This window comes from Mytilus californianus, unplaced genomic scaffold (assembly GCF_021869535.1).
Source record: "Mytilus californianus isolate M0D057914Y unplaced genomic scaffold, xbMytCali1.0.p SCAF_3, whole genome shotgun sequence".
Lineage (NCBI taxonomy): Eukaryota > Metazoa > Mollusca > Bivalvia > Mytilida > Mytilidae > Mytilus > Mytilus californianus.
In genome coordinates, this window is record NW_026262679.1 from 16,934,811 (window position 1) to 16,949,303 (window position 14,493).

The 14,493-nt window shown below is 30.8% G+C and overlaps 1 protein-coding gene across 7 annotated transcripts in view; it reads left to right on the forward strand.

Moving 5' to 3' along the window:
• LOC127734019 (semaphorin-2A-like) overlaps nucleotides 1-10,965 on the forward strand; it is a 105,171-nt gene extending 94,206 nt beyond the window's left edge. For 3 of the 7 annotated variants that reach the window (XM_052243559.1, XM_052243562.1, XM_052243563.1), the window contains 4 exons: nucleotides 521-850; nucleotides 2,546-2,662; nucleotides 3,476-3,551; nucleotides 4,279-10,965. In XM_052243559.1, the coding sequence (XP_052099519.1) occupies nucleotides 521-850; nucleotides 2,546-2,662; nucleotides 3,476-3,551; nucleotides 4,279-4,306 (551 nt within the window). In that variant the 3' untranslated portion in view covers nucleotides 4,307-10,965. The remainder of the gene's footprint in view (nucleotides 1-520; nucleotides 851-2,545; nucleotides 2,663-3,475; nucleotides 3,552-4,278) is intronic. The other 4 variants (XM_052243561.1, XM_052243560.1, XM_052243565.1 and 1 more) reach the window with 4 other exon arrangements.
• The last annotated feature ends 3,528 nt before the right edge of the window (nucleotides 10,966-14,493 follow it).

A 14,493-nucleotide genomic window follows, 5' to 3' on the forward strand; every position in this document is an offset into this window, starting at 1 on the left:
ATTTTCAGGTGACATTTCACCGAAACGATTACATTAAACCAAACTATATCATGCACTGTATTTACTTACAAAATATTTAAGAAAGATTTTAAAATATCATAACCACAGGAGGGGCAGGAGTGCCTCTTATTATATGACGGTATACACAGACGTGTATGCGGTGCAAATTCACGGAGGTAAAATAACAATGGGTATAATTTAAAATACGTCAATGGATTATACATGTTCATCTGTTCTGATAAGATGTTTGTAAAAACTGTTCTGATCTTTTTATCTCATAATATGTATCACGGATCCCATTTGGTTAATATCTGATTGAAATAATAAGTTATGATAGCTGGTAAATACATATATATAAATGAGTTGTGATTTTTTCAATAAATATATGAATGGGTAGGGATTTTCACATAAATCAGTATACGAATGGGAGGGACGGGTCTGTACCCAAATTTGTAGGTCGAGACCCCCGTGATCATGAACTTATCTTGTATTTCATATGTCTTTCTGTATTGTTGCTTAGGTCCTCCAAACAAGCCAAATTATATGAGTGTTGTATTTACATCGAAATCTTCATTGACCTTTCAATGGACGCCTAGATCGAGCGGTGATGAAGTTTATGATTATCAGACATTTGTCATTCAATACAGAATATGTAAATCTGAAATTTGGCGATCTACAAAATTTGACATGACTGGTGCCAAGAATGATCCTCAAACCGCTAGCATATCGCAATTGACTGAGGGAAGTCTTTATGATATCAGAATGATTGCAAATAACACCATCGGTAGAAGCTCATATACAGATATAATAGTCGTTTCAACATTATCTGAAAATGATGGAGCAGCAGCAGGTTTGTTAAATAAATGTTTCTCATAATATAGAATGAAGACAGGCAAAAATTACTGTAAAAAAAGACAGACGTTCGATTACAGAAAATTATAAAAATAAAAGCATAACGACAAATAGCAACATACAGAAAAATGATTGAATAACTAATGAGTATCACGAATCGCTCTTTAACCTGGAATAAACTCAGGAATGGGGTATGGTAATTTGTCTTACTTCTAAGTTCAAATCAGCAGTGTAAACTTTGCTCATGGCACGTGAAAATTCTTCTTTTAAACATTTAAGTTAACTTTAAAAGCCTTTAAGTAGCAGCTTTCACGTTATTAAGTTCCACTAACAAATTACAAAAAAACAAGGTAAAGAATATCGTACAATTGAAAGATATTCATGCCAGAAAAAAAACATCAATTTCTGACTTAAGAACCGGGTTTCAAGATGGGACAATTGGAATTATTTTTGTCGCTCTTCAAGGTTGGGTTTCATCTTCAACCAGCATTGACCGTTGATTTTATTGCGTATAAAATGTCAAATTTTGAAGCAGATAAGTTTTATCGATGATATTCCGGTCTAACCATAGTCAACAAAACTAAAAGACCATTTGTGTTACAAAAATGTTAAGGTAGATAAGGGGTCAAAATTTAAATTGTCAGTGATATAGTTTGATTATAATATGCCAAAATGTAGAAATATATCGTGCTTTTTCAAAAATATAATAAAAAGTATGGGTCACGGGGCTTTTTTTTCAAGCTACATGCTGTGCAAAATTGTCATATCTTATATAAACTATACATGAACAAATTACAACAATTATGGGTGATAAGAAGAACAAAAAACAATCGAGTTTTAAGATAAAATATGAGAATGAAATTCGTATAATGTGCTAAACAGACTTATTCAGAAGGGATATAGTTACGATACTGTTGTCAGGTCATTACAGATGGTATATTTTGGAATTAATATTGATTCACTAATGGGGTCTTTGCATCGGAAATAAACACATTAAATTTTTTTCTTCTCATGTATTTTATGATGGTATGAAACTAAACCCCTAACGGGAGTGATTGTGCTTGATTTTCATATGATGAAGACATAATCTTTCAATCAGTTTAATTGAGGTCTGGAGCTGGCATGTTAGTAACTGCTAGTAGTCTTTGTTAATATATATATCATTGTCATTTTGCTTAGTTTCTTCTGTTACCTATTCTGATATCAGACTCGGACTTCTTTTAAACTGAGTTTTACTGTGCGTATTGCTGTGTGTTTGTTTATTCTACATTAGCTAGAGGTATAGGGGGAGGGTTGAAATCTCACAAAACATGTTTAACCCCGCCGCATTTTTGCGCATGTCCCAAGTCAGGAGCCTCTGGCCTTTGTTAGTCTTGTATGTTTTTTTTTTAATTTAGTTCTATTGTATGTTTCGGAGTTTATTGTGACGTCCATTTTCACTGAGCTAGTACACATTTTGTTTAGGGGCTAGCTGAAGCCTGCCTCTGGGTGCGGGATTTTCTCGCTGTGTTGAAGACCCTTTGGTGGCCTTAGGCTGTTTTCTGCTCTTTGGTCGGGTTGTTGTCTCTTTGACACATTCCCTATTTCCATTCTCAATTTTATTACTATGTCTTCATATATTTATGAAACAAGTCTCAATAAAACAGCTTACATAATATTTATATCCACATAAATTTTACATGATTTTTTAAAGGAAAAACCAATGATGAAGTATGGAAGATAGTATTACCTGCAGTCATCGCCGTTGTCTCATCTGTCATCAACGTTATTTTGGGTTTTATGGTGTGGACGCGCTATGTAAATAGGAATTGTAAGTTTCCTTCAGAAACATACAGTAAAACAAATATAATATAATTAATTTCACCCGATCATAAATACTTTATATTCTGTTTCCATTTTTTTGCACCGGTGACAAATCGTAAAAGTTATCCTCCTTATTCATTGCTTTATGTATACCACTTTTTCATCACATATACAGTTTGAAGTAGGACATATGTATTGCCAAATTCTACCCGGACATACAACAGATAAACACCAAATTTCTGCTGGTAAAACATCTTTTTTCATAAGTACAAAATGCAGTTTATAGAATTTTCATATAATGTTAAGCCCTGTTGTCACTGTCAAAGTGTTTGATAACAAAAACTTTGTCAAAGAAAACTTTAAACGGGAAAACTTTGTCAAAGTCATCTGTTGACAATTTCACAGTCTTTGCTGGTGATTATTATAAAAATTTTCAACAAAAATACCAGGGTTATAATTTATTACGTCTTACGTTCGTCCACATGATCAGATTCAACTGTGACGTTCATATCAAAACAGAAAACATGTATGCAGTGCTTACAGGGAGTGAATTTTATTCACTTATACCTAAATTGTCATTTTCTTTGTGTCTTTTTTTGTGTGTATATTTTTTGTATTCTCTTTGTCATACTGTCTTCTAAATATCTTAAAGAAATTTAAACTAGTGTTATCAAAGAAATTTAAACCAGTGATATATTAAGACGGTTATTTCACCCATTCTTAAAATGAGCAATGAAAAAAAGACTTTCTAATACATTTAAAGAAAATGTTCTCGAAAATAAGCATTTCAATGTATTAAAATCAAAATTTAATGTTTTAGGGTTTAACAATACAGTGAACAGTTCTTCTGGTGGCACAAATTCACTTGATAAAAATCAAAAAACAAATAAATACATGTAAGTTAGCCCTTAGATATAGTAAAAGCATAATGACCAGCTGGTAGTCATCTCCGATGGAAGGTTCATGGTATCACAATACAATATACTCTTGGACCCTCTGTACCAGTTCAATATGCAATATATGTACCAGTGAAGTTGAGAGGATATTTAAATATGAGCAATCTGGGCACAAATGTTTTTTTCTTAAACAAAATATTACGGGAAAACTCTAAAATGCATTAGCAATATATTGGTATTAACAGTAAATCAGTGAAAACACTTAGTATCGCATCTTAATGCACAAGATTTGCCACGAAAACAAATATAAATCGTATGAACCAAAACAGAAACAAAATTGTTTTTTCTAGTATACTAACTATTGTTTGCCTGATTTCAAGTTGCATAAAATTCATGAATATTCCAGATGGAGTAATTTTAGTTTATTAAGGATATGCACTTGCAGATATGGCGAGGTTAAAATTTTATGTGGAAACTATTCTCCTTATTAATTGAGATCAATGGAATGAAACTGAACTAAAACAAAGTCAACAGAAACAGTTTAAAAAAACTTCTATGAAACCCATATATGACATGTTTGACGTCAAAAGCGCACATGTGAATTCATGCAAATTTCATGTACAGACTTCATTGTTGTTATATACATTTAAGTCACTATCAAAAGTGTCACAAATAAATATTGCAACCTCCAAACTTACAAAATAAAAACAATGTTTTTATTCTTTAGGGATATTGTATTGATCCGTTTCAGATAAGTCGAAAGAAACAGCATATTACTGAAACAGATGAAGAAAGAAACGTATGTGTGTTCTATAACAATAACTAAGCGAATATTGCTTTCTGTGCAATGTTTTTGTAAACTAAAACTCCTGTAAAAGTGTACCACGTGAGGTTGCAATTTTCTAAAGCCAATGATATACAATTATATTCTTTGATGTCTTTTATTATGTGTTCTCATTCAAAGTTACAATACAAAAAGCTGTGAGATCAGATGTAATCAACAACATATAATAATGGTTGTATGTTTCTTTAAAATATCTGACGTGATATAAAATCACGCAATATTTCGTTTTATTTAACTAGATGCACCAAGCATGCAGCTCTTCGTGTGATTTCTTGAAGATTGATTTGAAGTTTCGTCGGCTTATCTTCCACTTATACGTAGATTAACTAAAATAATGAAGCTTAACCTGTTTAACGTTTATATAACCAAGTTGAAAAAAAAAAAAAAAAAAAAAAGTCCGAGCTTTGTATATTTCAAAGTGAGATAGACATACAAAGTTTACACAATATGCAGTAAAACAGTATTCTAGGAATACTTCTCATTCTTGTTCCAAAATATATAGGCTATACAGTTAATTACTAACATACATGTACTATTTAATTTAAGAATCCAGTTAAGGCATATCAATGCTTACCCGGTGTTCGGCTTAAATATGTACAAACCAAAGATATCAGAATTGTTTGATTCAGGCCGACCTATATCAACTTTCAACACCTTGCCAGAAAAGCGCTTCGGACGCACGAAATTTATGAAGTATTATTTATAATCCATACATTGGTCATCATTTAATGATAATGATTATTTCATACCTTTTGAGTTGTTTTAACTTTGTCAAAACATTTCCAATCGAAAGTCTCGGATATTATCAAATTTTATCAAACCGTTATAATTAACACTTTTTATTGGTGAATTTATTGCCTATAGCTATAATCAAATGATTGTGCCTCATTAATGTCAATGGCATATGAATCGAAGCTGAAATGATCAAAATAGTTGCATTTTTCTGGAGAATTTGAGATTACTCCCTATTTTAATGGGTTCTTGTTGATCAGTCTTAACATGTAGTTCTTTATGTAGTGGTTGTTTCCTGTTGGTTGTCTTTACGTCTTTGTTTGATTGTTTTTTGCCCGGATGTTGTCAATCTCTCTTTATCTTATGAGTTTTGAATCGCACTTTGTTATCTATCCTCTTGTTGTATCAAAAAGCACACGCATCGGTTAAAATAGTTGTTTGGCAATATAAAGATCAATTCAAAATATGATTACTACGTGAATACTGGTATTGTTTTCTGGCGACGGCTCTGCTCTATATTATTTGTAAACATAAATGTGCAAGTAACAAAATAAAGAATTTTAGAAATTTTGGCAATTTACTTAACTGTCAATCAATGTATAGCTGAATACCCCATGAAAAAGCATAAATTATAAGCCAAATTCGTATAACAATATAAAGGTAATATATTCAACTATTTCGTTATGCAAGTAAAAGACCGTATGAAATATATGCAAGCGATATACCAACTTCACCTACGTATGGGATATACATCTCCCAACTCATTCCGTATTCAAGAGCTTGCACTGCGGACATAATTTTTGTCAATCTAATGAACAATTCCTTTGTAGAACATGCAGATGAGCCGGCAATGTACCGTAATGTAAAACGTCACCAGTGTCTGAGCAGAAAGTTGAACCACGGTTATGTCAAAGAACGTCTCGTCCTTTTTCTAAAAAAGTAAAAAAGTTCATCGGAAGATACCAAGAGCTTGTTTATAAATATTCCGTATCAACTTCAAAAATAATACATGATATTCTTGAAGTATAGATTCAAGGTACTGACGTTGTTTATCAACTTAATCACGTGTTATAGTGTTCTTTTATTTGTCTTTGTAAATTATTTACCTTTACAGTTTTGTCCATTTTTTTTGTAATATCCTTTTGGCTTGGCTCGGTACTTATACATCCCGCCATTCTGTTATTATGCTATGGTCACTTTTTGTATTCTTGTCTTTCATTTTTGCTTATGTGCTTTGTCTATACACCATTTTGTTTTTCGTTGTTGACATATTTGTTTATTTTTATAGTGATTAAGATTATAACACAATGTTGACTGCTGTACCACTATTGTTGACCTTTTACCTATTATGTCTGTTTGTTTTGTTTATACATTGTTGTCAATATTATGGAATTTTATGCGACTGTCATACAAGTGAGAGGTTTAGCAAAATATTAAACCAGGTATAATCCACCATTTTCTACATAAGGAAATGCCTGTACCAAGTCAGGACTATGGAAGTTGTTTTCTATTCGTTTGATGTGTTTGAGCTTTTAATTTTGCCATTTGATAAGGGACTTTCCGATTTGAATTTTCCATGGAGTATGGTATTTTTGTTATTTTTCCTTTTTTCTCATCGATTTTTCCCAACCATTTAGGTAGTAGGGACGACACTAGTTAATTATATATAATGAACTATGTATTTAAATATAAGTTTAAAATATAATGCATGATATATTAAAACCATCATATGTTTTCTTTTGTTAACAGATACAAGTCGATCGTATGATATGACACATAAATGCTTACTACTATACATCAACAGATTTTTGTGTTTACCATTGCGAATAAGAGCAAGCTACCCTGGCCAAAAGAATTGTTTTGTAGATATTTTTTCTGAATGTTATTTTGTTTTTGCATGATAATATTATTGAAAGTTGTTCCATCCCGTGTCACTTTTATATGTATATCATCCGTTTCATTTGACTGTGTCGCATCCAAATAACAGGCAAACCACATTTTTATTTATATCATATCATGAGTTATCTTTCCTAAGAAATGTTTTCGAAATTTACTAATTAGTATTAACTTTGTGTTAATTGTGTTTATCTTATTGACGATTGTTATTGATTCATAATGCTATGCCATTTTTATATTTGTATTGTCATTATTGATTATGGGGTTCGTGTTCATAATCATAATAATAAAAAGGAATGCAATATTTAAACTAAATAAACATAACTAAATCATCTGGTCATTAATGATTAGTATGATATTCCTAAAAGACAGTTAGCTAAAATTTTGAAAATAACCTCACAATTCAATATAATGATCTTCAAAATACAATTTTAATGAACAAACTGTGACTGTAAAAATTATAAAGAACTACGATATTCTGTGTTTCAATGAGTGCTGGGTCAAATTCCCTGGTGAATTTGATCTAAAAGGTTACGACAAAAAGTGTTTATATAGAGAGAAATGTTCCGGGGGTGGAATAGTAGTGTTTTATAAAAAATGGATTAGCCCATTTATTTAAATTGTGAAATGTTGTGTGGATTGTATGATTTGGTTTAAGATTGATAAAAGTATAACACCTGATAATTTAGATTTATACATATGCTCTAAATATATGCCTCCAGATAAAAATGTGCTTTATCGTAAATATAACTGTGATGTATTTGATATTTTGCAAGGAAAAATAGAATCTCTGTATAATATTGGTACTGTAGCTGTTTTAGGAGACCTAAATGGTCGTTTTGGTTTGAAACCGGACTATTTATTGAACGATTTCTTAGATCCATTTTTACAAGACAATATCTCATTTATTAATTATGAAAATGATAGGCAAGATTTTGTGCAGAGACATCTCGAGGATATAAAAGCGCCCAACAGTTTCGGTCAAAGAACTCCGGGTTACGCATCTGTAACGGACGTTTTGGAGAAGATAGTGGTAAAATAACTTTTAATAATAAAAATAGTTGTAGTGTAATTGACTATTTATTATTATCTGAGAATATGTTTAAGATTGTAAAGAGTTTAAACGTAGGAATGTTTACTAGTTTTTCATGTCACGCTGCATTGTCAGTTCAATTTTACCTTAGGGACAATACTGTAAATTTGATCAAAGATCAATGCTCATGTAGTAATCATGTTTATAATACTTTTAAATGGAGAAACGAGTGCGAAGATGACGTCAGAGAGAGTTTGTTGTCTAACGCCCAGCAGTTTGAGGATATGTTGAACAATATAGATGAAAATAGCGACACCAATATCTGCGTGGATGAATTAAATAAACTTTTGTCTGATATTTTTGACCAGTATACAAAGACAGAAATTAGACATAAAAAACCCTGTAATATATGTACTGATGATTATAAACAATTAAAAACTGCAACAGATAAACCCTGGTTTACAGATGAATGTAAAAACGTATATAATGCTTACCAACAGGCACTTGGAACTGTTAATAAGTACCGATCCAATGAAAATAGACTCAGTCTTAATTTAGCAAAACAGAAATATAAGTGGCTCGAAAATAAATTGAAGAGACAATATAAGAATCAAAGAGGTAACATGATGGCTTCGTTAAGAAGGACTAATCCGAAACAATTCTTTAGGAAATTTAAGAAACGTAAAAAGGTTATACATCATAATATAACTTTAGAGCAGTTTGAAGAACATTTTAAGAAATTAACTTCCAACCCAGATATACATCCGCAGGATTTACCAGGCGAAAATACAGGTACTGTTTTCGATGAGCTTGACTCTCCATTTACGGAAAAAGAACTTGATGAGGGTATTAAAAAGTTAAAACGAGACAAATCTACAGGATACGATAATATGATGAACGAGTACATTATTATGAGCAAAAATTTCATTAAACCTGTGTTGTGTAAAATATTTAACTGTATTCTTACAAATGGTGACTTTCCTGAATTGTGGGTAAAAAGTATTATTATCCCTGTATTCAAAAAAGGTGATGTTAATGAGCCTGGAAACTTTCGTGGAATATCTCTTGTGTCCCATATTGGAAAGCTGTTTACAACTCTCATCAACGCTCGACTTACAAAATGGAGTAGAAACCATGATGTACTAACAGATGCCCAGTTTGGCTTCAGACCTGGTTATGGTACTACTGACGCCATCTTCGCTCTCAATTCTTTAATTTCTAAATCTTTGAAATCTGGTAAAAGATTTTATTGTTGTTTTGTAGACTATAAAACGGCGTTTGACAGTGTCACACATATGAAATTATGGTTACGACTTATTAGATTAGGTGAAACTATTAAATGTATTAAAATCTATGTATTCAAAACTTAAATGTTGTGTAAAATTTGATGGTAGTTTCTCAAATTTCTTTAATAGTAATGTTGGTTTAATGCAGGGGGAATCATTATCCCCATTTTTATATTCATTGTACGTAAATGACATGGAAATAGAGCTTATTAGTCAAGGATGTCAACCTTATGAGTTAAAAATGTTGAACTTGTATTTACTTATGTATGCAGATGACACAGTATTGTTCAGTAAAAATATTGAAGATTTACAAAAGATGATTAATTGTTTAAATGTCTATTCTAATAAGTACAATTTATTTATTAATTGTTTAAAAACAAACATTGTTGTGTTCAGAAACAGAGGTCAAGTTAAAGCAAATGAGAGATGGTATTTAAATGGAAATTCAATAGATATGTGTGATGAATTTGTATATCTGGGTATTTTATTTAGATATAATGGTTATTTTACATATACCCAACAATCATTAGCAAACCAAGGTCGTAAAGCATTATTTAGTTTGTATAGTAAATTGCAGGATGACTGTTTTAATTTTGAAACTATGCTGTCATTGTTTGACACGTATGTAGCAAGTATTTTGAATTATAGTTGTGAATGTGATGATATCGAACAAGTTCAAATGAAATTCTTAAAACGTATATTAAAGGTGAAAGCATCTACTGTTAATTATATGGTTTATTGTGAGTTGGGACGATACCCTATGTTTATAGAAAGATATTGTCGAATGTTAAAATATTGGTTTAAGTTCTTATGTACTTATAACTATATTCTTAAATGCTGTTATGAAGAAATGCTCGAGAGATGTAATAAAAAACCAAACGACAAATATAACTGGGCCTGTCGAATTAGAGACATATTTTACATGTATGGGTTCCATGATGTATGGTTACATCAGGGTGTTAAAAATTTGGATTTGTTTTTAATTGAATTCAAAGATAGAGTAAAGGGTAGCATTCATAGTGAAATGAACTCATTTTTTGAAGATTCGCCAAAATGTTTGTTGTATAGATATGTATTTGACCCCAACATGTTACAATTTTATTTAGATCATGCTGTAAATTATATTTATAAACCATTTATTTGTAAATACCGCATATCTGCTCACTGTTTGAATATAGAAACTGGTCGATTTTATAATATTGAGAGACATCTGAGACTTTGTAATATGTGTGATAAACAAGTAATTGAAGATGAATATCATTTTATTTTAGTATGTGAAAAGTATAATGAACTTCGAAAGAAATTTATCAAACCATATTATTGGAGAAAACCTTCGAATTTTAAACTCGTACAGCTGCTATCTGTTCATAATGTAAAGGAACTTAACAATTTAGGGAAGTTTTCATTTCTGGCCGAGAAGGCACGTAATTAAATTCATTTATAAATGCTTAATATGTGTTATATTTTATCATACTCTGCTGTACTGTTATATGGGTATACCTACTTATATGATTATTTGACTAATTGTTTAAATGTAAATATATTTCACTGATGTAATTGAATATTTGTAATATTTATATTCTATAAGTTGTATTGCTTACGAATAAAAGATTATTATAATTTTTTAATCGTTGATAAAACTGAAAGACTGAAATAAATTGTGTTTGGATTTTTTTTTAACAATAGCAGTTGTTTTCCATTCGTTTCATAGGTTGATTAGTTTAACTTTTGATTTTGTCAGTTTTTATGAACTACGTTCCCTCCCTCTTTTTGAATTTCTCTTGGAGTTCGGTATTTCTTACAAGAATTTTGCAAACATTTGATAAAAAAAAAACAATTTTACCCCTTCTTTCCATAGTGACAAACCAATATAAATTTATGTCTGACATTATTTTTTATTTAGCTATAATGATCTGCATCTCAGGCCAATTTCAGCATAATTGGTGATTTTATGTGCTACAAATGTTGAAGTGATTACAGAGAATGGGTAGTGATTGTTGAAGTGTTAATCTAGTTGAGTAGAATTTGTACCGTTACTATAATTATTTGAACTACTGTTACCTACAATATATGCACTACAATAGTAATAATTGTGTAATATTCTGTTCCAAATTACTTTTGGATTTTGTTTTTGTAACATTTCCAACTAATTTATAAGATCATACTGGAATTTTTCATTTTTTCTCTTTTTTAATTTTGTAAATATTTCATGGTGATTGAAGAAGAAACTTACTCATGTCGGGTCATGGTTAAAGTTTTACATAAGAGGGTATTATTTTATCATATACATCTTGTTGTTACAAGTATATTATTAAGATCCTCAGAAACAGAGGTTATAGTTTCAGAATCAAATGGTATTTTATTGAAATTAGAAATCAAATTACATCTGAGCAATATTTATTGAGAGCGAAAATAACAGAGGGAAAAATATCTTCCGAAACCATTATATTTTTCAACACCACGGGTAGTAACGTCGTCATATCGAGGAGCGTTTAGTACAGTGATTTTGTCATGGTTTAGTTAGGCTACTTCCAAGAAAGATCATCTCAGTTCTTTTCAAATGAGCAAATAAAAAGCAAATAAGATGTTTGAATCTATATTGTAAGTCAAACGATCTACATTGAAATCGTTGTTTTTGAGAAATTAACGCAGGATAACCATAATATCGAAATTGCTAATGTTTGGTTAAGCGATTGGCATGGTTCAGTTAAGTGTCTATATATTCGTCATGGTTTTGATTAAATTTGTCATGGTTTAGATTCAATTTTCTACATATTTGTTTCACCTTAATATTGATAGTTTGTTTGAAGCACTTGTGAAAAAACGAAGTTATACAATTTATCAATTGACTAAGAAGGCAAAAAATCCTTTTTAATCATATTTGTTGGGCGTAATCTACAAACCGTACAATATACAATTTTAATTTTCGTGTGTTTCCTAAGAAAGAATTGATATAGCCACTCCTATTTTTAACTGGCATTCGATGAAATAAATTACAACAACAGAAAGCATTGCTTCTGTTTCACCAAGAATCTCTTCTCCGTATGTTCATGATGGGCTCTGCCGGGGATATCGTGAGCGGCGTCAATAATCAAATTGTTAAAGACTTCTACCTTAAGGGCATAAGATACAGTTTTGATCCCACGGTGATTTTTTTACGAAAATGTGCATACAAGCTATTTTTTACCTAGTCAATTCAATTATGTAATAAAAAATACACCTTCATGTGCTACTTTCAGAGATAAGTGGGGCCGAAATTTTAAACATTCACTAAAATTTTCGTTTTTTTGACATTTCTATCCTTTGGATAGACATACCTAACTTTTTTGTTTCAACAGATAAACACAAGAGGATTTTTGTAAAAACATTTGGAAAATCTTCCTTTCGTAAATAAGTTATTCTAAATTTGTATAACAATTCTTTGGAAATAATTAATTTTTATTAAAGTTTCAGGATTTAATAAAAAAAACGGAATTTTGTGCTGTAAATTTATCTAATTTAAAAAAATTTCATCGGTGACGTTTTGCATAAAAATTGGTACAAATAATTCTCATACGTAATCAAAACTAATGTCATTTTAAAAAAGAGGGGTCCATGAACTCGTTTTCAAGGTAAATCAGTCTGAATGATAACAATCAGTCGAAAAATGCATCTGTTCCCGATATGTGACAGTTTGACATCGCGAAAAATAACATTTTACGTTAGCAAGCCATTACCTCCCCTGTAACTGAATCCTATACCCTTAAGTTGCAAAACGTAGCAGCTAGTCCAAAAATATTTTTTTTCAACATTTTTTTCTAGCAAACTATACATCCTTAGTTTTTATTTTTAATCAGATTATGTCTATGATGAATAAAAGAAGATATGGGGGTTGTACGGCTATGATACAGTAACCCAACTACAAAACTATCCAAACGATATCGAAAGGGTACCATACAGTCTTTAACCCTCAACGGCACAAAATTTTAACATGGAAAACAGTTAAAACTTATTTTGTTAATAAACTATAAATGAAATTACTATTAAAACTACTAACAGAGTTCGAAATTTAGATATATGAAAAATCACTGTTTCGATTTAGAATTAGGTCGATATAATGTCCATTTTTGTCAATCATTATTACGAATGAATAAAAATGATTATGATTTTTCTATATTGTATAAATGCATTGTGTAGTATCACTTAACCTGTTTAAGATTTATTTCTTTTGTGCAATAAAGTTTCGATAATATCAGAAAAAACTTTGTCGATCTAGTATTTAGTAAGGGAAATTTTACGTTATTTAATGTGATTGAAAAAAACATAAATTCCAAGATACGCTTGTTATTTTGTTTGGTACAAGTACATTTAAACTGTGTACGACCATTCGACCCAGACAAGACAAGAAATCGTCGTTCTTAATAGCAGAGAATAAGATGGATGAAGATGAATATTTGCAGCAGTATTTCATTCTGAAATTTAAACAAAGTAATGTTTTGGATTGGATTCATGATCTTTTTATTAGTTGTTATTAGCTTGGAACTAGCTTCCTGTAAATGCGAGTAATTAGAAATTATTGCAAGGATATCAATGCAAATAATGCGACTGGTTGAGTATCGCATTAATAAGAACTCGCATTCTGATATCTGATACATTTATATGTATGCAGTTTTTCATGGAATCGCAATAATTAATCTTACATTTTTGTCCATTCTTCAGAAATCGCAAAAATAAATGCACGCAATAATTTCTGAATTTACAGTACTCACAGATCGGTTCTTTGTGTCTTTGGTGTTTATGTTACTTGAATATTTTTGCTTTGTTCGATCTGATGAGTCAAGTCCTTTTCAACTGATTTTTATAGGTTGTTCTTCTTTGTTGTGCTTTTACACCACTACCCAAGTTAAGGCGAAGGGAGGGTTGGGAGCCCGCAAACATGTTTGATCCCGCCATATTATGTATGAGCCAGTCCCAAGTCCAGAGTCTGTAATGCAGGGGCTGTCGTTTGTTACTGTATATCATATTTGTTTTTCGCTTAATGTTTTGAACATAAATCAGGTCGTTTTTTTTTCTCATTTGAATTGTTTTACATTTACTTTGTCGGAGCCTTTTATAGCGTTCTAAGAGGTATGGATTTTATTTGTTATTGAAGCCCGTACGGCGACCTATTGA